Source organism: Canis lupus, chromosome X (assembly GCF_011100685.1).
Source record: "Canis lupus familiaris isolate Mischka breed German Shepherd chromosome X, alternate assembly UU_Cfam_GSD_1.0, whole genome shotgun sequence".
Classification (NCBI taxonomy): domain Eukaryota; kingdom Metazoa; phylum Chordata; class Mammalia; order Carnivora; family Canidae; genus Canis; species Canis lupus.
The window spans coordinates 89625200-89652670 of NC_049260.1; the positions used below are offsets into that span (position 1 = coordinate 89625200).

General features: G+C 35.4%; 1 protein-coding gene across 1 annotated transcript; it reads left to right on the forward strand.

The window, feature by feature from the left end:
* Positions 1–25528, forward strand: SLC6A14 (solute carrier family 6 member 14). The gene is made up of 14 exons (XM_038588124.1): positions 1–424; positions 1446–1611; positions 4829–4960; positions 6485–6646; positions 7755–7893; positions 9025–9157; positions 11061–11201; positions 16314–16542; positions 18173–18298; positions 19450–19568; positions 20282–20381; positions 20630–20739; positions 22918–23085; positions 24478–25528. The coding sequence occupies exons 1-14, from the start codon at positions 377–379 to the stop codon at positions 24622–24624; spliced, it is 1920 nt and encodes a 639-aa protein (XP_038444052.1). The 5' UTR covers positions 1–376; the 3' UTR covers positions 24625–25528.
* The last annotated feature ends 1943 nt before the right edge of the window (positions 25529–27471 follow it).

Genomic DNA, 27471 nt, shown 5'->3' on the forward strand with positions numbered 1-27471 from the left:
GGACGTCAGGGGGAAGCCGGGAAGCCGGACCGAGGCGAGGTTGCGAAGGCACCTCCAGGCTCTGAGTCAGGGCTGTCCGTCCCTTAGCTCGGGCTGCTCGGCTCGCGCCAGCCCAGCCCTCGGCCGGGGCCGGGACCGGGGATTGCTACATGCCAGCTTCCCCGGGGAAAACCAGAGCCTCACTTTGGTCCCTTCCGGTAATTGACACGACAGGGCGCCCTGAAGGGGGAGGGGAGAGCTCCCTCCATAAATGGTCCCACCCCTGGGCAAGGTGGCTCACTCAGGCAGGTAGCAACGGGGGAGTGTGCACCTGCCGCCGGGCGAGCTCGGCCAGACTGCGAGACGAGGCGGAGCGAACTGAGGGAGTGAGTCAACCATGGACAAGTTGAAGTGCCCGAGCTTCTTCAAGTGCAGAGGGAAGGAGGTAGGGGTCTGGAAACGGTGGGAGGCGTGGCGGCTGGGGGGGGGGGCTGGCAAGGGTAAACTTCGGGTGAGGCAGTCTCAGGCTTTGCCTTCTGCTGGCTGCTCCTTGTTCTCCACATTCCTCTTCAACTACCTTTAAGTGTGCCTGACATGTCCTCAAGAGTAGAGGAAAAAGAGAACAGCTCTTCTTGGGTAGCCAGAAGACTTAGGGTCACCTCAACCTCTGCCTTGGGTATGCCCACAAAATCCTGGGGCTTTTTTTGTCCCTGACCAGACTGTGTCCATATGGAGGGAAATGAAAAAATGCAGTGTCCTGATCTGACCTGGAACCCTCCATAGCCCAGAGCAGCTAACAGGTTGGGAGAGAACCCCTTCCCTCTGAGGTGCAGAAAGAGCTGCTCCACCTGGTGGGACAGGAGAATTTGTCTAGGAGTATTATTCTGTGGCTTCCAGCGAAGCCCCGATTTTATTCTCCAGGATAGGGAGTGAAGTCAAACTTCCCTTAACTCCGAACATCCCAAACTATCAGCGGATAGCAAAAGGAGTCTGTAAATTCTTTGTTTTAGTAGAAGCTATGTTGTATCCTTCTTTTCAAAGATCTCCTGCAATCTCAAGAACGTTGATTTCATTCCAGTCTTCTTTAAGACTTGTATTTGAAGCCTTACTTGTCTGCCCTCATTTCCCTTTCATGCTGGGTACCACATGTAAATTTTCTAGCAAAATTTGGATGATCTCACCCAAAGAAGTAGCAAACATATCCATCTAAAGAGGTGTTTGGGTGTTTTCCCCTCATTTTAAGGAGTAAATGTTGTAAAGTAGAAGCAGCCACTAGCAGAAATCTCCTCAACCTTTGGAAAGCCTTTCCCTTGGCTATAGCTTTCAGGGTTCATTCCCTCCCCCCACCTCTCTCTCTGTCACACACACACACACACACACACACACACACACGCATGCATGTGAAATATGCTTCTGTGGATTTTTAATAGTAGAAAGACAAACTCTTGATATTTTCTCTTCTCCAGAAAGTGACAGCTTCATCTGAGAATTTCCATGTTGGTGAAAATGATGAGAATCAGGACCGTGGTAACTGGTCCAAAAAATCGGATTATCTTCTATCTATGGTTGGATATGCAGTGGGATTGGGGAATGTGTGGAGATTCCCCTATTTGACCTACAACAATGGTGGAGGTATTGCCCTCTCCCCCTCAACTTCTTTCCTCTTTCAGTTTAAATGGTGTGCTCTATGGCCTCTGAGCCTATTTTAAGAACTAAGCAGAGGTATATGCCAGTTTGGGTTAGTAGGAGAATGGGAAGCAAGCATATTGCATCCATCATTAGACTATGAGTTGCTAGCTCAAGTTAAGAAGCTGGGCTCACAAAATCCTCAGGTATAAACTTGATAAAAGTTGTCGTTTTAGCACTTCTGAGTTTCTGATTTAAGATGCAATATAATCTTCCACTTGCTCTTTTTATGCATGTTGCCATGATAATCTGTTCAAACTCAAGTTATGTTGGGCCTCATTTAAGACTGAATCAAAGCAAAAGGCAGGGGATTCTCATTCTAATATGAAGCTCAAATACATTGCTTAAGTAGCATAAGGTATTACATTGTGGAAATGCAAGTTTGGAAGGAGTTGGTTAAAAAGTAAAGGTCTAGTATTTTAAGCTGCAATATTCAGTTACACGTATTCCTAATTGAATTGACCATACGGAGGATCCTTCTAGAATGCAATAGACTTTAGTTCAAGACTAGGTGTTTAATTTCTGCAAAATGATACTGTTTATGCCTTAGAGATCATTAAGGAAGACTCATTAGAACAAGGAGAAAAAAATTAACTCTGAGGTGACATACAAAAGGAAACAAAATGAATTGCACAATTCCCTAGTAGTGTTGAAACAACTTTTCACTTACACCATATTTTATTTACTTGTAATTACAGGTTCTATTAGAAGTGTAGAGGTGACATGCCCTTAGATTTCATAATTGGGAACCAGTGAAACTGTGCCACTATAATTATTTTTCTTGGTATAATAGGATTTTGTGTGGTGATGTTTCAATCTTATAGTCCTTGTTAATTGGTTGCATTAGAACATTCATATTGGCCTTTAGAGTCTTGAGAAGCTCTGTTTATCAAACACTTTAAGTGTTAGTGCCAATAATTCCCCTCTCTGGAGCCTATATCGTTTAGTCATGGATTTGGTCTAAGTTTGAACTGGAAAATGAGTTAGGAATTACAGTCCTTTGGGTGTCTCATTCCTGAGGTCTAGTGTAGCGAAGAGCATTCAGACTCCTTTCCAGCGTCTTGTGTTCAGGTTCAGAAAAACCACAGTTTCAGAGATTCCCTGTGACTTGCCATCATATAGTGGCCCAGGGGTGGCCATAAATTTCCAGGAACTATATTAAACTAGGTTTAATAGAGAATTTTAAACGTACCCCCACACACACACTAAATGCTATTATTCTTTATATGCTATCATCTCTCTCACGATTTCCTCTAAAAATTAATATATCACATTAGCTCTCAGCTTTTAAAGATCGTATCATTTAGGTAATGAATAGCCTAGACTCTTTTGATTGTTTTTTTTCCTCTGTCCAAGTGTAGGAGAAGAACATGAAATTCAGATTTGTCAAGTGTTAATAGATCAGATTTTTAAATATGGTCAGGTTTGGAAAACTGTTGCTAAAATTTGGAATCATTTTTATCTAGGATTCTTTTTACTAGTTTATGAAGAAGTATCATATAACCATAGGGTCTGAGATAGCAGTATCAACAATTTGTGACCAGTGTATTATATTAGCAATTTACCAATTATAATTGTTATCAATAAAAAATAATATAATAGGTAAAAAGCTAAGTATACCACTAAGGAAAATCATATTAAAAAAAAAAACCCAACCCACCCTATTTGTAATGGGCTAGTAAGATTTACCTTGTTGTATTTAGACAGAGAGAGTCTATATTACTTTTCTTCATATTTATCATGGTAAGACTAAAACTTCAATTAGTCATAGTAATGATGGTATGTACATTGCAACATCTATAAAAACATATTGTCTCTATGTTCTAGTACCTAGTGACGTGTACATAACAAGTATTTTATTGTGTCATTATTTTTAATGGAATATATTTTGAGGGTTGGGAAAAATGTAATTCCCAGGTATGATGTTACAATATCATAGTATGGAAAATACGTGAGAATTTCACGTGGGCCAGTGAAATGTACAGAATCCAAAAGCCCATTTTTTATCCATTGATCCCCACGTTTTCCTGTTAAACTTTGTTAAGACTGCTACGTACTTGATCAATAAGTTTAATATTCTAAAAAAAAAAAGTTTAATATTCTGTTGTGCTTCTACCTACAACCCAGCAAAAGTTCGAATGAGCAATTATGTCCCAAAAGTGGGCAGAAAAAAGTGAAATAATGAAGGTCAAAAAATTTAAAAAGGGATCTGGATAATCTAAAATGCAGGAGAATTAGTCCTACCTTATAAAATAGAGAGTTAACTTTTTTTTGATAGGGTGTGTGTGTGTGCACGTGCAGGCACAAGCCGTGGGGGGAGGGGCAGAGGGAGAGGGAGAGAGAAAATCTCAAGCCCGCTCTGTGCCAGCAGTGGAGCCATAGCAGTTCCCATGACCCTGAGATTATGACCTGAGCCAAAATCGAGAGTCAGACACTGAACCCACTGAGCCACCCAGGCATCCCGGAAAGTTAACTTTGAATGTATCTCAAAACTTCAGAATCTCTTAACAAAACCAAAAAATTTCTTACAGACATTGAGGAAAGACCCTTATGACTATTTGGAGAATAGTCCACTCAGCTGCAATAGCTTCCACTCTGAACCACATTTAGCATTTGCACTGGAAGTCTTACAAAAAATATACTGCTTATTTGGAAAGGAGAAAGGAGGGAAACTAACTTTGGACATAGACTGCATGCCTGCCATTTTGCCGAGGGTTTTCACATAGGCTCTATAACTGAACCCTTAGCACAGACTGATGAGTTGGTATCACTCTCTCCATTTATGAGGAACCCAAGGTCTGGAGGTTAGGTAGATTGCCCCAGGTCACGTAACTAGCAAATGGTGGAGTCAGGATATAAATCTAGGTGTATCTGGCTCCAAAGCCTGTGATCATTCACGTCCTCGGGATGGCTCTTTTATAAGCTATTGTTTTTAATAATCATAGCAACCTCTTTAGGTAATACTAGAATCCCATTTCACAGACGAGGAAGCCAAGGTTTAGAGAATCAACTACTTTCTCACAGAAAGTAATAAATCTGGGGCCTGAACCCAGTGCTCTGACTCCACTCTATCAGAAGGCTTTCACAATGTTACACTGGTTATTGAAGGGCCATCTGAGGTTTGGGACATAATAGTGCTTTGTTTCTATTTTGCATTTTCTAGGTGCCTTCTTGATACCTTATGCGATCATGCTGGCCCTGGCTGGTTTGCCTCTGTTCTTCCTAGAGTGTTCACTGGGACAATTTGCTAGCTTAAGTCCAGTTTCAATTTGGAGGATTCTTCCATTGTTTCAAGGTTGGTATTAAAATGTATTTCTTTCAGTGCCTATTGGTCTGTGTATAGAGCTGTTCCCACTATGTAGCAGGAAAGTGTTTCATATTTGGACATGATAAAGGCAAAGAAGCATACATTGTTTCTCTGAATTTTTGCTACTGTAAAATTGAAAGACCAAATGTTAATTTGTATTTCTGTTTCTCTGGGGCTGAAGATCTGGATGGGGTTCCAGAGGATACTAGAGGGGGTTGTCAGGATGTCATTATTTTCCTACATTCACCTTTTAAAATCCCTTGGCGCATAGTTATAGTCCTGTTGTGCATTACCTGCATGGCTCTGGCTTTTTTTCTACTTCATATTCAGTCTTTTGTCTTCTTGCCTTTGCATATCTTTTACAATGCCTCATTCAGCAAAGTTGAAGGGCAGGTCACTTTGTTTTCTTGGGTACGACTAATAGAATAGGACATTGGCAAAGCTTTTCAAAGTGCCTTGATTATTATTAAACATCAAACAGACTTCCTGTCTGAAGGTAAGATATCATTTTGCTATGTGCTAGCTGCTGCAAACTATTTGTAAAAGCCTCAATGCAGCATCAAAAATAAATTTGTAGTGAGTTGAATAGAACATTGTGCGGGAATATTAAGGAAGCCACCTCAAAAGCCAGTCTTGAGCATACAAGTTGTATTCGGTATGCTAAACTACATTTTGATATTACAAGTTCAAGAAACTTTGGCAGTTTAAATTCAGATTGTTACTGAACTATTGAATTTTCTTTACATGCACTTGTAGAAATCCTGTATGTTAATTCAGAGCCTTTATCTGCTACTTGTCAAAATATTGGCTTATAGATGAAGATGGAAGTACTGGTCAGTGGGTCAATAGGATACGAGTTTTGAATAGTGTTTGTTTGTTTTCAAGAACAGGACTCACTCTGACAAGGACTTTCAGACATAATAAGAGAGGAATGGCCATGGGTGATTCCTTATGTGAATTTGACAGATCAATACAGGTCCTCTGCCCTTGATCTTAGTAACATTTTCTTTTTTTTTTTTTTTTTTTTTTAAAGATTTTATTTATTCATGATAGCCACAGAGAGAGAGAGAGAGAGGCAGAGACACAGGCAGAGGGAGAAGCAGGCTCCATGCACCGGGAGCCCGACGTGGGATTCGATCCCGGGTCTCCAGGATCGCGCCCTGGGCCAAAGGCAGGCGCCAAACCGCTGCGCCACCCAGGGATCCCAGTAACATTTTCTAATTAACTAAAAGGAAATGGTTTCAGAAAGCCAGTCACCAAAATAATTTTAAATTTGAAAAAAAAAGCTGTTTAGACAGTAGTACTTGCTCATCTCTCCCAACTGCAAAACAAAACAAAACAAAACAAAACAAAAAACCCCAAAAAACCAAGAAAAGATAGACAGTGTTGTTTGAAACTGCCTTCTCGTTTTAAAATAGATTCTGTGGAAATTGAGATGCAGCTTTTTTTTTATGAATTAGGAAAAGAAATTGCACTTTTTTGTTTTTGATTTCAACTGTTCTCTTTTTTCAGGTGTGGGAATTACGATGGTCCTGATATCCATTTTTGTGACGATCTATTACAATGTCATAATTGCCTACAGTCTTTATTACATGTTTGCTTCTTTCCAAAGTGAACTACCGTGGAAAAATTGTTCATCTTGGGCAGATCAGAACTGTAGCAGGTCACCTATAGGTAACTGTGCTTATTTTCTTAAAAGATACTGTGAACAGAGTTCATCCTTTCTCATAAGCTTAAAAAGTTACACGATTTTCTCACCAATATAGGGGCAATTTAAAGTAAACCAAGAGTGGGATGCCCATCTGGCTCAGTCAGTAGAGCATGCTACTCTTGATCTATCTCAGGGTTGTGAGTTCGAGCCCCACGTCGGGTGTTAAGAGATTATTCAAAAATAAAATCTTATAGTGAGCCACAGGTTATTGATGAAAGCAGGATAAAGCATGGATAACTTTGAAAAGTGATTAGTGCAATATGTTAATTTCTGAGGGCTGCCAGTAAAGCCGAACCATCCTTAGGAGTAGCCAAGAGAGAAGGAAGAAAGTGGGAAAGTGGTAGAGACCATCACTATCCATGACAGGACTGACAGGACTATGGTATTTCAGGAGCCAGTGAAAGTCATCCACATCATAAGTGGATGGTCTTTGGGATCATGTCAAATTGATATTGTAGACCATTATTGCGGGGATTGCTTATGTATATTGGAGAATAAAGTAATAAAGCTTTAATCCTTCTTAGCAACTTAAAGGTGCCATTTGTCTATATAGGTTAAATCAATCCACATACCAAAAATTTTTTAGAGCACTAAATCACAATCGAAATTATTGTTACTTTATAGTGGTTATTACTATACATGTAATCCCAGTTTAAAAGGGATGATGTTCACTCACCCTTAGTTTACTAGTAGAGAGGATTTAAGATGCTGAATGTGCATGGCTTGTTCCATTTGTAAGACTTCTCCTCTGCCCTCACCAAGTAACAATCTAAATGGTTTAATTATTTTACCATGAAAACTTTTTTTCAGGAGGGGGTGCCTGGGTGATGCAGTTGGTTGAGCAGCCGGCTCTTGATTTCAGCTCAGGTCATGATCTTAGGGTCCTAGGTCTCCACATTCAGTGGGGAGTCTGCTTCAGGATTCTCTCTTTCCTTTCGCCTCTCCGTTTATGTGCTCTATGTCTAAAATGAGTAAATGAATCTTTAAAAAAACACCTTTTTTCAGGAAAATACTCTTCTAAAACTAAGTACGTTTCTATGTGTGTATTCTTTTTTTAAATATAATTTTTAGTTACTCATTGTAATGTCAGTACAAATACGGGGGAGATCATCCGAGTCAATAGAAGCTGGGTATACAACAACAGTTTAACCTGCATCAATGGAAGTGAAGCTTATCAGCCAGGGCAACTTCCCAGTGAACAATATTGGAAGTAAGTATGCTAGATAATCTATTTAAACAGATGTTATATAAGTTTTTGGAACTAACAATAAAATATTGATCAGCTCGTTCCTTGCCTCGTAAGTAGAAAAAAAGGGGAATCAGAGCCAGTTATACTTCTCATGACTCAAATTCTTACCTACCCTATGTGAGTGGTAGTAACCTGCAGGATTAGCTCATAGTCAACAAATTGCCATTTATAAATTGTTTTTTAAATGAGCACAATACTGTTGGTGATGATTTGTTCAGTGCTTGTCATGTATAATTTAGGGCATTTCTTTGAAGAAAAAGAATCTCAAATTTTAGACTATACTCAGCAAATTCTAATAGTAAACTGTTGGGTTGTGAGCAATATTTGGTGCTATTTAAGGCTACCATTCTTCATTATCCATTTTGCTTATGATTATCATTATTTGGTAAAAAATAGATATTTGGGGTTATATTTACTTGTATTACCTTTAATTGATCACACTTTACTTTCCTTACTTATACCTACATTTTACCCTTACCAAACTGCCTTGACTCTTGCTGTAATGAGCTCGTCCGCATCTATGTGTTAATGCTCTGTGTGACCCTTTAAAAATTTGGAACTTAAAATGTTCCCAAACATCAAACTAAGAATAAAAACCCTAGATCCATGCAGGTCCTAAATAGAAATCATTGATTTTTATAGAAAGCCTTTGAAAAAGGTCTAAAAATTGGGACCATTTAGGTTTGATGCTAACTACAAGTATGATGAATAATTTAATTTTAGATGTGTTCTTCATCATTTTACCTTGAGAAAAAAAACTGTAACAAATAAAAGAAATAATCTGATGTAAGGTTAATTTTTTTTTGTTTTACCTAAAGAAGCTTTGAAATACTAGGGGGCAAATCATAGCTGAAAAAATTAGTAGATCTTTTATTCTAGGGTTTGGAACTTTGGACTGGCTACAGTTAACCCTAAAGTTCAGAGCCTAGCTTTTCATTGAACTATTTTTGCCCTCTGTACTATAGCTCATATGACATTGATGCATTAATATGATGGAATACTCACGAACATCTCCCTGGCTGTAGATATTACAAAATTCAATGTGTTAAGACAAGTGATTCTGTGTTCATAAAAAGACTTGTATGTTTTCAGTAAAGTGGCGCTCCAGCGGTCAAGTGGAATGGATGAGACTGGAGTAATTGTGTGGTATTTAGCACTTTGTCTTCTTCTGGCTTGGCTCATAGTTGGAGCAGCGCTATTTAAAGGAATCAAGTCTTCTGGCAAGGTAATTTGGAAAACACATTAGATAGTGATGTAGCTCTTTTCCAATTTCATTGCAGTTCAATGTCAAGCATAATCAAATGCATGTTTTTTCTATAATAGCAATATTCAAATGTGTGAAAAGCTTTCTAAGTAGGCAGCCTGACTGTAGGAAAATACATAAGATTGCTGCTATTGGTACAAATAAAACAAAACAAGCAAAAACTAGTACTAGGGTTGTGCAATTACAGCTGACCCTTGAACAATGTGGGGGTGAGAGGCGCCAACTCCCTCCTTGCAGTTGAAAATCCAGCTATATAACTTGATTCCCTCACAACTACTAACAGCATGCTGTTCACCAGAAGCTTTACTGATCATGTAAAGTCAATTAACACCTATTTTAGTATGTTATATGTACTATATGCTGTATTCTTATAATAAAGTAAGCTGGAGAAAAGAAAATGTTATTAAGAAAATCATAGGAGAACACATTTATAGTACTTGAATTTATTGAAAAAAATCATCTAAGTGGACCCATGCAGTTCAAACCTGTGTTGTTCAAGGATCAACTGTACTCAAACTGGACCCTGCTAGCTTATATAGCATTCTGAAGCTTGAGTGTGTGTTTAAAATTGTCTGTCCTATTATATAAAGAAGCATCTTGAATGGAATTGTATATTGGAATGTTTGGTTTAGGAACTCTAGATCCTAGTTATATAGAGACAGTGTCAGGATTCCTTTTGTGGGAGAGGGAAAAAAATCAAATATGCAGTCGTTTTCTTAAAGCTTGCTAAAATTGACTCAGAACCCTCTTTTTAAGTGAAGAGTCCTCTTCTGAAAAACACTGTATTTTCTCCCTTTATTGTTTTATTTTTTAAACTTTCCCAAGAACGTCATGGCATTTCAGGGAACAATGTGGAATTTTCTTTGTGAACGTTGTACAGTACTCAGAAAAGTGAATGTTTATGTATGACTACTAGACTGAAACCTCCTTATAGACAGAAGACAGGGGTAACTGTGGATACTATCTTTGTATTCCTGGTATATCTAGCACATTGTTAATGCTAAACTATAATGAGACCCTCTGTTAGATCACAAAAATACTGTGGATATTGCAAAGTCCGTGAAAACTTTCCAAAATAATGTTTCAATTGCACATTTTTGAAACCCGTAGTTCCTTTTTGACATCAATATTGAAATAATCCATTAAAGGCCATTTGTCTAAGCAATTAATTTTTATTGGTCTCTGGATGACTTTAAATTGTCTCCTTGGGCATATTATCAAACATAGGACATCTATGGATCAAAGAAATCATCCACATTAATGAAAAGCCAGCCTCAAAAGCAATCTGCTCATCTGTAACTATGTGTTACCCAGGATACAAGCCGTGCACATGTATGTGTGCTATCAAACTCACTTAATGGTAGCTCTAAGAATAATAATATCAAGTGTTGGGTATTCACTTTAATCAGCTTTCATGAGATTTGGATGTCTACTAGGAGATTATTTTCCTTCTCCTTGGGGACAATATATACTATTTCAGTTATAAAATCATTCCCTTCCCACCTCAATGCAGTAATTCACTAAGAAGTGATATCTGTCCCCTCAGACATTTATAAAGACATATTTAGGAAGGTACTCTACCTTGATTCCAAGTTACCACTGCTGATGTATTGTGTATTTACAATGTGTACCCAGGAAATAGTGCTTCATACATCAGAGTGTTTTGAAAATGGATCATCTCAGAGTGGGAGAAGAAAGATAAAATTATGCCAATTTTGGTATTGGTATCACCAGATTTATTAAAAATGTATGAAATCGTTAATACTTTTACTAATGTCAACTGCCTAACAATTTTGTTCATATGCAATTATGTAACATGACTTAAAAATTTAACTTATCAACCTCTGGTTGTTTTTCTTGTTAGGTGGTATATTTTACAGCTATTTTCCCCTATGTTGTCCTACTCATCCTGCTAATCCGAGGTGCAACTCTGGAGGGTGCATCAAAAGGCATTTCATACTATATTGGAGCACAGTCAAATTTTACAAAACTTAGGGAAGCAGAGGTAAGACTTCATTTGGATTTTAGATTATCTGAGGAGGTAAACCATAAAAGCAAACACTGAAAATCTTTGGTTGCAGGTAAGAGTATCATAATGTAGTGGCTTGTAAAAGAATATGCTGTTAAATTTGTGTTTCTGTTCACTGGGAAGTCTAATGTAGCCATTTAACATGACACTAGTGCTTTCCTATTGGAAGTGAGATGGTCATTTTAGCAGAAAAATTTTAAGTCATCTTATTCATACAACTGATTCTATTTGACCAAAAGGATTTGGGGCCTATGAATCTGAAAAAGAACTTGTCATGTTTGGATACCTACCTGCAAGTTGATGAGTAGGACAGTAAGATTTCTTGGATAAACTCATAGATTTCAAGATTATAGGTGAAAATCTAATGATCTAATACACATTTTAATTGCTTCAAAAGTTAATATTCCCAAATTAAGATCAAAGTGTACCTAATGGATTATGAAGTTAAACCACAAATTTGAAATGAATGAAGCATTCCATTAACAACACTGTTACTTGTAAACATAAATGTGTGCCATGAATATGAATTGGGTAACCTTCTTTTAACTTCAGTCTATCGCTAGATGATGGCTGTGTGTATCATGGATACATAATATCTTTTGCATTTTTGATTGCAGAGAGCATTAACAGTAAGTGTACTGTATATAGGATGCTTCTATTCACATAGCTTATGAATGGTTTCACTTTTTCAGTAAACACATCACATTTTTGGCACGCATTAAGCTTCTGGCCAGCTAAAACCCCAAGTCTTATGTTGAAGTCAAGAAACACTATGTTACTATCATCTTCCATACTAGCAGTGCTATCCAAAATAGTTATTAGTTTGTTTGCTGTGGTGTTCTTTGAGGAACTCATGCTAATTTCCAGCAATTTGTTATTTTCTAAATACTTACAATATGGATATATTTTTTTAAAGATTTTATTTATTTATTTAGAGAGTGCAAGCAGGGGGAGGGGCAGAGGGAGAGGGAGAGGGAGAATCTCAAACAGACTCTACACTGAGTGTGGAGCCTGATGGAGGCTCGCTATCACGACCCTGAGATCATGACACAAGCTAAAATCAAGAGTTGGATGCTTAACCCACTGAGCCATCCAGGCACCCCACAATCTGCACATTTAATTATTTGTTGTAGAATTTCTCTGGTAAGCAAGTCAAATTTATCAGTTTTTTTGTCATGGATATCCATCCTTTACCTTTTCTGAAAATTGAGATGTCAGTGTTTGGCCTTTAGTTTCCTGTACCCAAATAATTTTCACTCAGGAATTAACTACAACAGCCTTAAATTATTTCAGAACTATGAACTTTTATTATTTTAGTCTTGGAGATTAATATACTTTGATGTGTCCACAGGCCATTTGCTTATTTCTTCATTTATGTTGGGCCTCACATCTTTTAACCTTGTTTGTTAATATCTTCCCAACTCGAAGACCATTTTCGATGATGAATCAAAAACAAATAAAATGGAAGTTGGGATTCATCATCTTCTCTCTGTCAGGTTGTTAAGCAAGATGAAATATTAATTAATGCACTTTCAAAATGGTAAATTGTTAAATTAATATGAGCACACAATGATTTCAATTATTGCTGTCATGTTATACTATACTATTAGAGATGCAACATTTTCTCTAAGAAGTAGATCCTCCATTTTCTTGAAGCTTCATAACTTTGAGCACAGTTGAAAAGCCCCTTTGATATTCTTTGACTTTTACAAGCTTGAGATCACCTGAGCTTTACAGTTCCTGAAAAATTTTATATGATTATTTTATATTGGTCTGTTTCAATGTCTCTATTATCTTTAAAATATCAGACCTAAACCTAAAGCTCTTTATGAAACATACAATTTAATCCTTCCTCCTCTTCAATGTGGTAGAAACAGTACTCCCACCCTTCTTTGGGTTTGTTGGTAATGAGAATTTTTTCTTAATTTTTTTTATCTCTCACAATCCATATCCTGAGTATGGGATCATAAATATATATTTTTTCCTTTTCTTTGGATATCCGAACTTTGTTGCAATCTGTAGGAGAGCAGAGGACCATACAAATTTATAGCTAGAAGAGTCTTCCAGTCTTCAGTGATTATCGTACTAACTCCTTCATTTTACAATGGTGAAACTGAAACCCAGAAAGATTCATATTTAGTTAAGTTTACACAGCCAGTTTGTGCATCTTGAATGAAGATTTCTTAATCCCTAAATTAATAATTTTGTATATAGCTATGAGATTGATAGATATGGATATTATAACTACATTTGGAATTTTGCTTCACTTTACTTGCAACCTAGATACACATCATAGTATGCAGTAGCATTTTTATAGAAACCAGACCTGCCACACCAATTTCCAGCTCCCCCTAATTCACATATGCATACAAAAATGTATCAAGTAAAAGCAGCTGAGAGATCAACATAAGCATGTTGTTCATCTCTTAATATGTACAGCTGCCTAAAAAATAAGAGCATTTTATTTCTAATGATTTTGTTACAATAAGTGAAATAACCGTTATCTATCTATGCTTATCTCATCCATCCATTTTGCTTTCTTTTGGCTGCCTCCCATTATAAAGCAATTATAATATAATAATAATCTAACATCAAGCTGTATTCTGAAGATCTAGCAAATTTTATTCCCTAACAACTTTTATTTCTATTGAAATTGGAAATAGATTACATATCTTTCAAGGGGAAAATTACAGTTTTTAATTTCCATAAGAGAAACTGAGTATCAATTTATGATTATTTTCCATAATAACAGCAATAGCTACCATTGAGCATCCTAATTGCTTTACATATGCTATCTTATTCAATTCTCACATCATTCCAAGTACACTTGTAATAATAATAGTTATCATCATCATCATCATTTTCTTCATCCTCTCCATTTTACAGATGAATAAACAGGCTTAAAAATGTTAAATAAATTGAAGGCAAGGAGCGTAAGAGGTATTGGATATAAACTTCATTTTCTTTGACTCCAGAGCTAGAGCTCTTTGTCACCATTTTATATTGCCTGCCTTTCACTGAGCAGTCCTGTTTTTAGATGGACTAAAAAAAAAAAACACTTTTGCCCAAATCTTTGCCAGTCTTCTTCCTTGAAATCTACACAATTAGGTTACTTTGGGTAATGTTTTATCTACAGAATTTCACTGTTAACATGGATTTCCATAGATTAGATTAGTTTCTAAGATTATTTTCCTTTAGCAAATATATAGGAGAGGCAAATTATAAAAGGGACACTAGTAAAGGGGTAAGATTGGATGCAGTGAGTGGGAGGCTGCTTAAAGAGCGGAGGCCAGCTATGTGGGGCTCTAAACGAACAAACTAAGGGATGTCTAAATATATCATCATTCTTCAAAAATTGCCTACTACTATTCTTGTTAAGAATGGATATGTATCAATCCTCCCCAAATTGGTATGCAGAGTCAATAACATTTTAATCAGATTGACAGCAGTTTTTCTTAGATCTTGAGAACTGATTGTAAAATTTACGTGTAAGAGAAAAAGGCAAAAAAAGGTGTTTTTGAAGAAGGAAGACCTGTCCTACTAGATATGAAACAATATTATGATGCTATAGGAATTAAAATAAAGTGGTATTAGCATAGGTATAGACTTACGACCAGTGGAACAGAACAGTAGTCTCAGAAATAGATTCATGAACATTTGGAACTTGATATATGGCAGAGGTGGCAATGCAGATCGATGGGGGAAAGGATGGACTATCTAATTGATATAATTGACATCCAATTGATATAACTGATAATATAAATCATCTTTAGACAAATGATACTCTAGAAAAGAAAATGAATTGGGATTTCCAATTTAATATATACTGTATCAATTTTTAGGTTAATTGAAAACAATATGAGCAAAGCTTTAAATCCTTTTGAAGAAAATGTAGGACAGTATCTTTATGATCTTTGGCTAAGACTTCTCTTTAAGTAAGAGAAATCAAGGACAATACATGAAAGTGAAGATGGACACCTTTAGTTACATTAAAACAACAATAAAACCTTTGGCTCATCAAAGGTCACGATGTTAAGAGGTGAAAAGAGTTAACCACAAATTGGGAGGAAAATTATCATATATAATAGACAAAAGATTAGAATCCAAATTACATAAGAATTGCTAGAGATCAAAGAAGACAAATAACCCAAACAATAAATTGGCAAAAGGCACGAATAAGAATTTCACAGGGAAAAAAACCCTATGGAATATAAGCACATAAAAACAAACTAAACCTTATAAGTAATTAGGGTAATGAAAACTCTCATTCGACAGCCACCAGATATGACCATATTAAAAATTCTGACCAATATTGGCAAGCATGTGAAGGAATGGGAGCTCTCACACCTAGCTGGTGAGAGTAGGTGGTAAAATAATATGGCAATATTTAGTAAAAGAGAAGACGCATCATATACCTCTTTAACATTGCAGTTCCTCAACTAGGTATGAGGAGACATGCACAGGAATACTTACAGCTACATCATTTTTAATAGCAGAATATTGAACAGCCTGAATGTCCCTCAGCAGGATAAAGGATGACCTGTGGTATACATAGTGGGGCAAACGGCAGTGAAAAAAATGTTCAAAACTACAGATATTTAACTAAACCATATGAATTTGCCCATATTTTTTCATTTTCAACATAAAGTTGAAATATAATGTTCAAATTGATCGTGGATAAATCTCATACAATACTGAATGAAAAAAGGCATGTTGAATAGGTTTATATCCATTAAGAAAACTTTTCTATAAACCCAATAACATGAAAAGCTAAATACCATACTGTTTGGGTTTACATATTTTTATGGTAAAAATATAAAGAAAAACAAGGAAATGAGAAACACATAAGTCAGGATAGCAATTACCACTGGAGGTTGAAGGGTGATATGATGACAAAGGGGCATTGGGCGGCTTCCAAAGACTGACAACATTTCATTTTTTAAGCTGAGTAGTGGGTTTGGTGTTTATTTCATTATTATTCATATTAATTCATTAGTATATATGAAGTATTTTATAGAAGTAAAAAATTTAAAGTGTGTCTTTTTAAACATGGAATTATCAAAAAAATTGAATTATCTTCTCTTATAGGTTTGGAAGGATGCTGCCACTCAAATATTTTACTCCCTTTCAGTGGCTTGGGGTGGCTTAGTTGCTCTATCATCTTACAATAAGTTCAATAACAACTGCTTCTCAGATGCTATTGTAGTTTGTTTGACAAACTGCCTCACTAGTGTGTTTGCTGGATTTGCTATTTTTTCTATACTGGGACACATGGCTCATATATCTGGAAAAGAAGTCTCTCAAGTCGTAAAATCAGGTATGTGATGCTCTACGTTAACAACTTTGATTAATTCAGTGTAGCTCATTTAAGAAACACTAATACATTTTGTATCAATTTACTTAAAGCACTCAAGTAAAGTTTAGGGTGTTGCATTTTCTTTCTCATTTCATCTTATATAATTTGATTGCTTTAATCATGTAATAATTCTTAGATTGTCTGAGAAAACAGGACTATATTAGGGAACAATTGTTTAAGAAGATAATTGTCTGAATTTTGCATAGTCCTTCATATGAACTGCCTACTGTACATGAGTGCCTTTACACATATTATCTTCATTTATGTGTGTATATATACATATATACATGTGTGTATTCATATGAATGACTATATGAGTATATATGTGTGTGGGTGTGGCTGTGTATTCCTCCATGTACAAGTGCAATATTGGGTCTGAATTTTTAAAACACATCAGTATCATATCGATAGAAACCCAAGTAACTTTGAGTATCCAGCTATGTCCAGCTTTAAAGGAATCTGTTTAATGAACTTCCTAACTTTCTTTAGCTAAGGATGCTTAGTTATCTGACTAAGAATCTTAGGAAAAGAATTCCAGGATTCTTAGTGGTAGGAATTCCTCATTAAATTTTTATTTATGGGGATGCCTGGGTGGCTCAGCAGTTTAGAGCCTGCCTTCGGCCCGGGGTGTGATCCTGGAGTCCTGGGATCGAGTCCCGCATTGGGCTCTGTGCATGGAGCCTGCTTCTCTCTCTGCCTGTGTCTCTGCCTCTCTCTGTGTGTCTCTCATGAATAAATAATTTAAAAACATTAATTTTTTTTATGGCCAGTATCATTTGATGGAGAAGCCAATGCAGGAGAATAGAATGTTAGGACTAGAAGAGACCTCATAGATAATTTAGCTTCTCATTTCCAGAGAAGTGGACTGATGCACAGAAATTTTATGTCTTACAGTAGATAGATAAAATCATTAGGAAGTGACAGAGCCTAGGTTAGAAGCTAATTCTGCTGAATCCTAGGTCAGTCTTCTAGGACTCGGGAGAAACCTAAAATACTTAAGGCAACTAAGTATCATATGATATAATTGAAAAAATTTAAAGCACCTCTAACAATAATATACATCAAACAGAAAATAAGATTCAATTTTTAGTTTTGTTATATACAAGTTTGCAAGTGTCCATATTCTAGTTAAAATGGCAGTACACATTCTGGGTGAACATTTGGAGAGACGGCTAAAGACTACAACAGTCATTCCATAAGCATATCTTTCTTAATAGTGTAATTCTTTTTGAATTTCTAGGCTAGTATAATTTACGTTTCTGGAGTTTAAGACAATTCTTTATGAATCTTAAAAAAATGAAAGAGTTAAACAAAATCATTGAAATAGTTAAGATCTCCTATGTGAGTAATTTACAAAATTCATCTCATAGCTTAATTCACGTCACATGCACACATGCACACATTATCATTTTGTTGAATAACCAAGTCGAATATTTTTAAGAGTACAAGTGAAAGAGTTGCTTGAGAATGTGCATTATGGATGGCATTGCTAAATTGAAATGAGTTTTTTCTAGTATCTTATTTTGGAAATGTTCAAATATGTGAACTTTTTTGCAACTGATTTAAATTAAATATCATACATTTTTCTTAGGTTTTGATTTGGCATTCATTGCTTATCCAGAAGCGCTAGCCCAACTCCCAGGTGGGCCATTTTGGTCCATATTATTTTTCTTCATGCTTTTGACTTTGGGTCTCGACTCTCAGTTTGCATCCATTGGTAAGTAATACTCTGAGTGTTATATTTTATATTTTGTTATATTTTACTCATGTTTCCTCTACTTAAAAACATGTTGCCATTAGGTTTGCCCTTAGAATCTGAACATTCTTTTTAACTTAATTTTAAATACAGAAAAATACAAAGCACTCATGTAGTAGATACCCAAAAGGAACAGACATGAATGTTTCATATTTGCTTCAGAAATGAAATTGAAGTCCCCTGTTTCTCTCCCTAATACAATTCACATTTCTTCCTTCCCAGAAGCAACTGTCACCATGGATTATGTGTGTTATTCAGTCCATTCTTGATACATTATATACATGTCCATAAATAACACATGAATTTTGTCACATCAATGTGAAGTTTCATAACATACATATCATTCTGACAGTTGTTTTTCACATGTATTGTGAATCTGTGTTGATATATACTCCTATATATCTACCGAATTCACAATCTGTTGCTGATGGGCATTTGGATTATTTACAATTTTGAAAAATTACACATGCTACTCAATGATTATTCTTGCATGTGGCTCTATGTATACGTAGGGATTTCCCCTGGGGTACACACCTAGAAATTCGGAAACTTTTTCATCATATCACTCTTACATAAATACACTTTTATAATTGACTATATACAGTATAACGTCTGGCCTCCTCTAGTTGACTTTCAAAGCCCTTGAAAATTTTAAACCTGTATCTTCATCCTTTCACCCATACATCCTTCTACTTTCAGTCAGTACTGTGATATCATGAACACATTTCTTTCTAGAAGGCCTTTCTGTCTCCATGCCATTTATTCAAATGTTCATTTTATTTAAAAGTTCTAGAATTCTTCCTTCCCTATAACCCTCTTTCAAACTACGTCAGCCTTCAGGGATCTGTTACCTTGTAGTTACTACCAATGAAAAACCTTGTAAAACAGACTAAAAATAACAAATAAAGAGAGCTGCATTTGGTTTTTATCAGAACCAACAGGTGGTAACTGCCAAAAGAAAGGATCCTATGGGTTTTTTAAAAAAGCAAGGAGTAGGACCCAGAGTATATTTTCAGCATATATTTGTAAATTTGATTAGAAGCTGAATTCTTTGATTAAAATTATTGGCAAATGAGTTTACATATAACATTGCCATTTTTTCCCTTCTGAAGAAACGATTACAACAACGATTCAAGATTTATTTCCCAAAGTGATGAAGAAAATGAGGGTTCCTATAACTTTGGGGTGCTGCTTGGTTTTGTTTCTCCTTGGTCTTGTCTGTGTGACTCAGGTATAGTACAGTTTTTTTTTTTTAAGATTTTATTTATTTATTCATGAGAGACACACAGAGAGAGGCAGAGTTATAGGGAGAGGGAGAAGCAGGCTCCCTGCAGGGAGCCCGATGTGGGACTCGCTCCCAGGACCACGGGATCATGACCTGAGCCAAAGGCAGGCACACAACCCCTGAGCCACTCAGGTGCCCCTTATAGTATTTTTTTCATAGACAAATCATTAGTTGGAATGTACCTTATAATCTAAATAAGCAAACAAAGGTTTAAGAGGATGTTTAGTGACAGATCCAAGTCTGACTCGTATCAAGGTTTTCTGGGTTTTAGCCCAAATTTTTTCCCATTATAGCACAGTTTTGAAATTTAATAATATTTTGAAGAGGGGAGGTGATCCAATAATGGAAAATTTACCCAAGTACAAGAAAGTTATAGACTTTGAACATATGCTATATTTTTGGCAGCTACTACAGAGCACACAGACACTGCATATAATTTTGATAATCAAGTATTCTAAATGCTTATTTTTTACAGTGACTCAGTATAGGATGGAAGGTGCATCCTTTTTGAGATATTTAAAGCCACATTTGTGTTTACATTTGGAAACATTCCTTGATCATATCTTAGCATAGGTGAAACCAGGAAGCATATATTTAGACTTCATCAATCATAAAAATAAATTAAAATATACTTAGATGTAATTTTTTTTTTTTTGTAGGCTGGAATTTACTGGGTTCATTTGATTGACCACTTCTGTGCTGGATGGGGTATTTTGATTGCGGCTATACTGGAAATCATAGGAATCATCTGGATTTATGGTAAATAGTAACTACAGAATTATCTACATATTTTATTAACTAATTTAGTGTGATTCCTTTTCATTATGTTTACGAAAATAGTAAAGTATAATATTACTGGGAAAATTGATTATGAATATTATGTAGTTAAAGGTGTATACTTCATTGATATAGTATAGGAAAATTTTTAGACAGTCAGGCAATTTGGGGCCACAATGATTAATGGAGGAAAATGTAAGCAAGGACTGAATGCACTCTTTTTTTCTAAGGTGGGAACAGATTCATTGAAGATATAGAAATGATGATTGGAGCAAAAAGGTGGATATTCTGGCTATGGTGGAGAGCTTGCTGGTTTGTTATTACTCCTCTTCTTCTGATTGTAAGTATTAATATGCTATGAATTTGAAATCTATCTATATATAAAACATTTCTAAGATAAACTTGAATAATTCATGTTAGAGACAATAAGGCAAACTGTCATAAATTAATGACTTTCAACTTTTGCTTTATGATTGCCAAGTTGCCTAAATTAAAAATACCTTTGCAGTATTGTTTTTGAGGCTATAGGTTTAAACATTTACCATTTGAGAAAATGAACAGGCTCTTATAGACTTAAAGGTCCTATGTACTTAAAAATTATCAATAGAATAAATAAAATAAATCATTCATTTGCTGGTTCCCTAAAAATTATGCTGAACAACCTACACTGTCCCTAACCTCTCTGCTAAGACCCAGACTCTGCCTGCAAGGAATATGATCTCAATACACTAATTGCTAAGAAACAACACTCAGATTTTAGTGCACATTTTTCTTTATGGGAAGTATTTACTATCCAAAATTACTAAAAGAAAGTCACCACTGTCAACAGAGGCAACAGTTTATGTTAAATTCAACAATTGGTGCTATTTAGGAACTGAGGGAAAGCAAAAGGTATCTTACCCGAGAGACATGACATATAGACATACCTTTAAATATCAGTTCAGGACAGTAAGTGACAAAATAAACACTTAATAGGATGGAGAATTACTGTAATGGTGGAGGTGGGGGCAGCGGCAAAGCTTCATAGAGGATGTTTGGTCCTCATTGCCTCCTTGTCTCAAAGTCTTTCCTAGGAAAGGGCATTAAATAATTTGATCCAGAATGTGCTTCACATCTGAAGTATTATGTTTGTTTTAGAGAATGTTAAGTTTTATTTTTTACATTTTATAAGGTCAATTTCAAGTAGGGAGCAGTTTGGGACTGACTGTACTGAATTAAAATATTTTGGATGCTCCATATTCTAGCAAAATGATTTTGACATTACTACTAAATATTTTCTTCTTGTGACAAGTCTCCATAATAAAATAAGCCCTTTATCAATTAAGAAGCTCTCACTATATTTTTTTTAGCCAGTGAGTTTTCATTGATTAATAGCTTTGACAACTGGATTTAATTTAAAATGCAAAAGTATTAAATATTTAATGATATACATTATCATCTATTTTGCAGTCAAATACTCTACCCCTGAGCTATACCCCCTAATCATCTATTTTGTATAAAGTGATATGAAGTCATGGATACTCCAGTATCCTCATCCACTCTCTTGTATTTATGTAAAAGATTATGATAATTGGGAAATACATTTAAATTACTGGGAACTAATGTATTAAATTGATGGAATTAAACTATTTAATTCTAAAATTAAACTTGAATATCAAATAGGTATTTACCAAATAGGTAATTCTTACATTCCATCTCCCTGAGTTTAGTAAAAGATAGCTAAGTAGTTTAGAGAAAGTACTAGGTGACTCTGGTTTTTGTTTTGTCTGCCTTACAAGTTTCTAAATAATTACTTTTAATGCAGCAACATATCTAATAGGTTTTTTAAAAAGTTTTTTTTAACTTGACCATTAGGTGTTTTCCTTGCGAAGATTCAGATTTCACTGTTTTACCCAAACACACATTGCGTTTGTTTTTCCTCTCTCAAAGAGAGGCTAGAAGTGAAGTGTACTTTATATATACCAGTAGTTTGTGAATGTGTGTGTTTTGGGTATGGAGTAAGGGGTGCTCTATGCCATGGGAAATAATAGAAGCAACTGCTAAGCAAGGTGCAAAGCATGTTCACTAAAAGGTACTTTACATTCTCCTTGAATTAAGTGCTATGCTGGTGAGCTGGATAGCATAGGATAAAAGCATACTATTGTAAGTTAAAGTTAAAAGGTCAGTAATGGACATTTTCAGATATTATTTTGTTTTCAATATGAAATATTTCATGGTAAAGTATTTTATTGAAAAACATGTTGGACCTGTATTTTATTTTTTATAACTATACGGAGGTGCTCATTTTGGAAGAATCTATTCAAAGCCAAATATGAGTTATTTAGATGAGTTCATTTAGTACTCTCTTCTGGCTAGTTACTGGATTATCTTAGTTGTTTGAATGTATTTTCATTTTAATTGCTTTTGATAGATGATTTCTAAGGAATGGGATCAAATTCCTAACAATTAGTGCAATTGAAATTGTTAGTGCAATAAAGTCTAATCTTTAGAACTGTCTTTTCATACTTGACTTTCACAGGCAATTTTGATCTGGTCATTGGTGAAATTTCATAGACCTGATTATGCCCAAATTCCATATCCTGACTGGGGAGTTGCTCTAGGCTGGTGTATGATTATTTTCTGCATTATTTGGATTCCAATTATGGCCATAGTAAAAATAATTCAAGCTGAAGGAAGTATCTTTCAAGTAAGCACATTTATATTACACTTTGTAGAAAGTACTTATGATGAAAATGGGGATTACTCAAATGGTGGTAATATGGGATTATGAACCTTTAGGTTACAATCTGATACAATCATCAGATATATGTGCATAACATAGCTTTATATCATATATATATATATATTTGTGTGTCTTCTACTATAAGCTTCTTTAGGGAGTCTTCTGTTGCTTGCTGCTATATCCTCAGTTCCTATTAGAGTGCTCAGCACAAAGAAATTGTGATATTTATCCTTGTACTGAGTTGTCCCTGAAGATGACACCAAGCAAATGACCTTTTTGCTTAATATCTATAATCCTTACTTTATATTGTCTGGTTATAATACATGTGTTAATAGTGTGTTTAGGGTGGAAAAAGCCTGCTAAATTATTTCAAACCCAGTCTAGACCCTGAGTGATCCCTCTTGCACGGAGACATAGGGGGATGCAGTTGATTATGACATCTCATTAGGATAATGACTAGGACAAATCTCCAGTCAGATTTTAGGTGATTTCCCAAGCTCATTCCAATCAGTGGTTTGATCCTTGAGCTCCTTTTATTTGGTTCTTGGAACCTCCCAGGTACACTGATTTAAATCCTCACATAACCCTCACTCTAAGGGCAGGACCAAAATGTCGGAGAATTCAGTGAAAAACATGGAGTGATTCCATTGTTCAAACAGGCCCATATATTTTCTTTTCAAATCATTTACATACTCACTTATTTTGGTTTCGTAGTTAATATAATTCTATTAACAGTTAAATTTGAGTGTCATTTTTAATTTTTAATTAATTTTCTTTTTTTCTTTAAATTTTTTTTTTTATTTACTTATGATAGTCACACAGAGAGAGAGAGAGAGAGAGAGAGGCAGAGACATAGGCAGAGGGAGAAGCAGGCTCCATGCACCGGGAGCCCGATGTGGGACTCGATCCCGGGTCTCCAGGATCGCGCCCTGGGCCAAAGGCAGGCGCTAAACCGCTGCGCCACCCAGGGATCCCCAATTTTTAATTAATTTTCTAAAAAGATTTTATTTTATTTATTTATTCATGAGACACATACAGAGAGGCAGGGACACAGGCAGAGGGAGAAGCAGGCTCCATGCAGGGAGCATGATGCGGGACTCAATTCCAGGACTCTAAGATCACGCCCTGGGCTGAAGGCAGACGATCAATCACTGAGCCACCTAGGCTTCCCAGTATCATTTTTTTAGTACACTGTACTAAGAATTTTTGATGACCACCTTTTACCTTTCTATGGTTCCCATTTCATTTTGGTTAGCAAAAAAACTTAATATTTTGCAATGAAAATATGGTTTGATATCTGCTTGTTTACAGATTGCAGCACATATGGTCTAAAACAAGTTTTTTTTTTCTTTTCAGCGCTTTGTAAGCTGCTGCAGACCAGCTTCTAACTGGGGTCCATACCTGGAACGACATCGTGGGGAGAGATATAAAGACATGGTAGACCCTAAAAAAGAGACTGACCATGAAATACCTACTGTTAGTGGCAGTAGAAAACCAGAATGAGATCTAATTTATAAAAATATGTGGTCATACAATGTGATTATTTTAGAACAGAGGAAAATTTTATTTATTTATATGCTGGCCGAGTAGAAAAACGTCTATACTATATTCATGATAGTATAAACTTTTTTCCCATTTAAGCAGGAATGTAATATAATGTGAATCTACTACTATTTAACAATGTGATTATTATATTTCTTTTTAGATTATCTATCTGTATAACACACAGCTGTCTCTATGTCATACACTTTTGTAAATATTATCATAATATTTTTCTAATACGCTGAAGACTTTATATTGAGCCAGTGATTTAGAAAACTGTTATATTTTCTATTATATAAGTTTTAAAATATTATTTGCTTTTATTTTCTTAGTTTACAATCTTTCTTTTCCATAAAGTTGAGGGAAGTAAATCAGTATATTTAAAAGAAAGTGTTAAAATTGAAGGTCTCGTTTAACTAGAAATGCCATACATATATGAAAAAATGGATTGTGTATATGAGCACTGTAGTTTAATACTTTTAATCCAAATATATATAAAATTTTCATGTATTTATGGGTCTCTTTTTCTATGTGAACTTACTGGTTATGTTCTTCACCTTTAAATAGTGAAATAAGGCAGAAAAATCAGGATTCTATGGCCAGTAAATGATAAATCTAGAAAATGGAATCCAGAAGCTTTGAATACTTACTCCATATAATATCTTCCTCAGGTTATAATGGGAAGAAAATATCTCCCACCTAATTTCTACTGTGTTTCACAAAATTAAGAGTTGTTCATTATATTCTCTGAAATCTAGGTTTATTTTCAAATAGAACACGGGACAAAATACTAATGAGGAAATGGCTTCAATCAAATCTAAGATTCTAGGATTGTAATATATACTTAATAGATCACGTAAAATTATTTTTGTCTTGAGTTAAGTTACTATTTACAGATGATAACCTATTTTCATACTTATAGAAGATAAACTTGTCAAGAATAAGGGAAGGCAAATTAGAAAGTCCTATGTCCCAGTTTCCTTACAAAGGATAATAAAAACATATCATTAATAGACTTATACATTGATTATTGACTACTAGTTTAAACATCACAGCCTGGGATGGTGAACATTGCCTAAATATGTAAGAAACTTCTCAGTTATTTTTAAGGTTCTTAACCTGGGCTTCAGAGAACATATGAAACTGACATTATACATATCATTCTGTGTGTATGTATACATACATTCTTCTAGGGAGAGAGTCTATAGGTTTCATAAGAATACTAAAGGGGATCTGTGACTCAAAAAAGCTTAAGAACCATATACACTACTACTTTTGGCTTTTTTGTTCTCAGCAAATGAGAAATAAAAGGAATCATTTTAATGCTTAATTTTAAATTAATACATTTAATTTTTAAAAAAGATTTTATTTATTCATGAGAGACACAGAGAGAAAGGCAGAGACATAGGCAGAGGGAGAAGCAGGCTCCATGCAGGGAGCCCAACACGGGACTCCATCCCGGAACTCCAGGATAACGCCCTGAGCCAAAGGCAGACGCTCAACCGCTAAGTCACCCAGGTTTTCCTAAATTAATACTTTTAAAATTCCTTTCCTCTTCCTTTTGATTGAAGATTAAAGGAGTAAGGGATTAAGGTATTTAATTTATACTGGTAATTTATTTTGGGGCATTACAGTAGGTATACAGATGGGGCTATAATTGAACAATCTCAGTGAACCATGTACATATATATAAAATGAACTTGTGATAGATATTTTGAGGATTTTCTTTGTGGATAAGTCAAATGCCATTAGTGAACTTCAACAGATTGTTAGTTCCTCAGTTACACTGGATTTTATAAAACATTTGAAATAGATGGCTGATTAGAATCAAGAAATACTTTTTCTTAATTTTAATCCATATTACATTAAATGCATTCTATCATTATATTTTGGTACTATGTAAGATGTCCATTTTTCACCAAATAAAAAAAAACCATGCCTTTTTCTATAGGTGATTTTTGCAATTCAGGGAAGATTTAGGCATATTTCTAATGAGATAATATCAAATTGATGGAGGACAGGGTGACAGGTAAGAAATCCCCTTCAAGAGCTGACTACAAAGAGGAAGAATTTATGTGACTATCTTCACAAGTGTCTACAGCAAGATCTTAACAATGCCTGGCATATTTTAGGGTGCTCAATGATAGCTCTTATTACACAGATTCAACAGTGTAAGAGAGTATTCTGTATAAAAGAAAAAGTTCTGGGCAGCCCGGGTGGCTCAGCGGTTTAGTGCCACCTTCATCCCAGGGCGTGATCCTGGAGACCCGGGATCGAGTCCCACATCGGGCTCCCTGCATGGAGCCTGCTTCTCCCTCTGCCTGTGGCTCTGCCTCTCTCTCTCTCCCTCTGTGTGTCTGTCATGAATAAATAAATAAAATCTTAAAAAAGAAAATATGCTTCAGATATTTTAAAAAAAAGTTCTATCAAATCTCATTTACTTTAACACAAAAAGACATTTGCAATATTGTACTGTACAGCAAAAAAGGTTTTCACATGTGAGTGAAATTGAAATAGCTACATCTCAACTATACTCTTTTAACTGTGCTTATTTTTTTTTAAAGCAAACCTTTGGAACTGTTTGTCTACTGTGCTTTCGTTCCTTCCCCAGTTAAACATATATAAACATATATGTTTATAAACTTGTCAAACTTGTATATATAAAAATATATAACTATATAAAACATACAATCAATTCTTTAAATGTCAGTAAAAGCAAATTGATAAATGTCTGGATTTCATACCTGACTTGGCATCCCCTCCCCTTTTAAACAATTCATTTGGTATAAACACATATAATCAAATGAA

Bases quoted from the DNA above. Each gene is read 5' to 3' on its own strand.
- SLC6A14 (XM_038588124.1), top strand. From the start codon at position 377: ATGGACAAGTTGAAGTGCCCGAGCTTCTTCAAGTGCAGAGGGAAGGAG. The intron at 4,961-6,484 runs GTTGGTATTAAA...CTCTTTTTTCAG, and splicing joins GATTCTTCCATTGTTTCAAG to GTGTGGGAATTACGATGGTC. The intron at 20,740-22,917 runs GTAAGTATTAAT...TGACTTTCACAG, and splicing joins TTACTCCTCTTCTTCTGATT to GCAATTTTGATCTGGTCATT.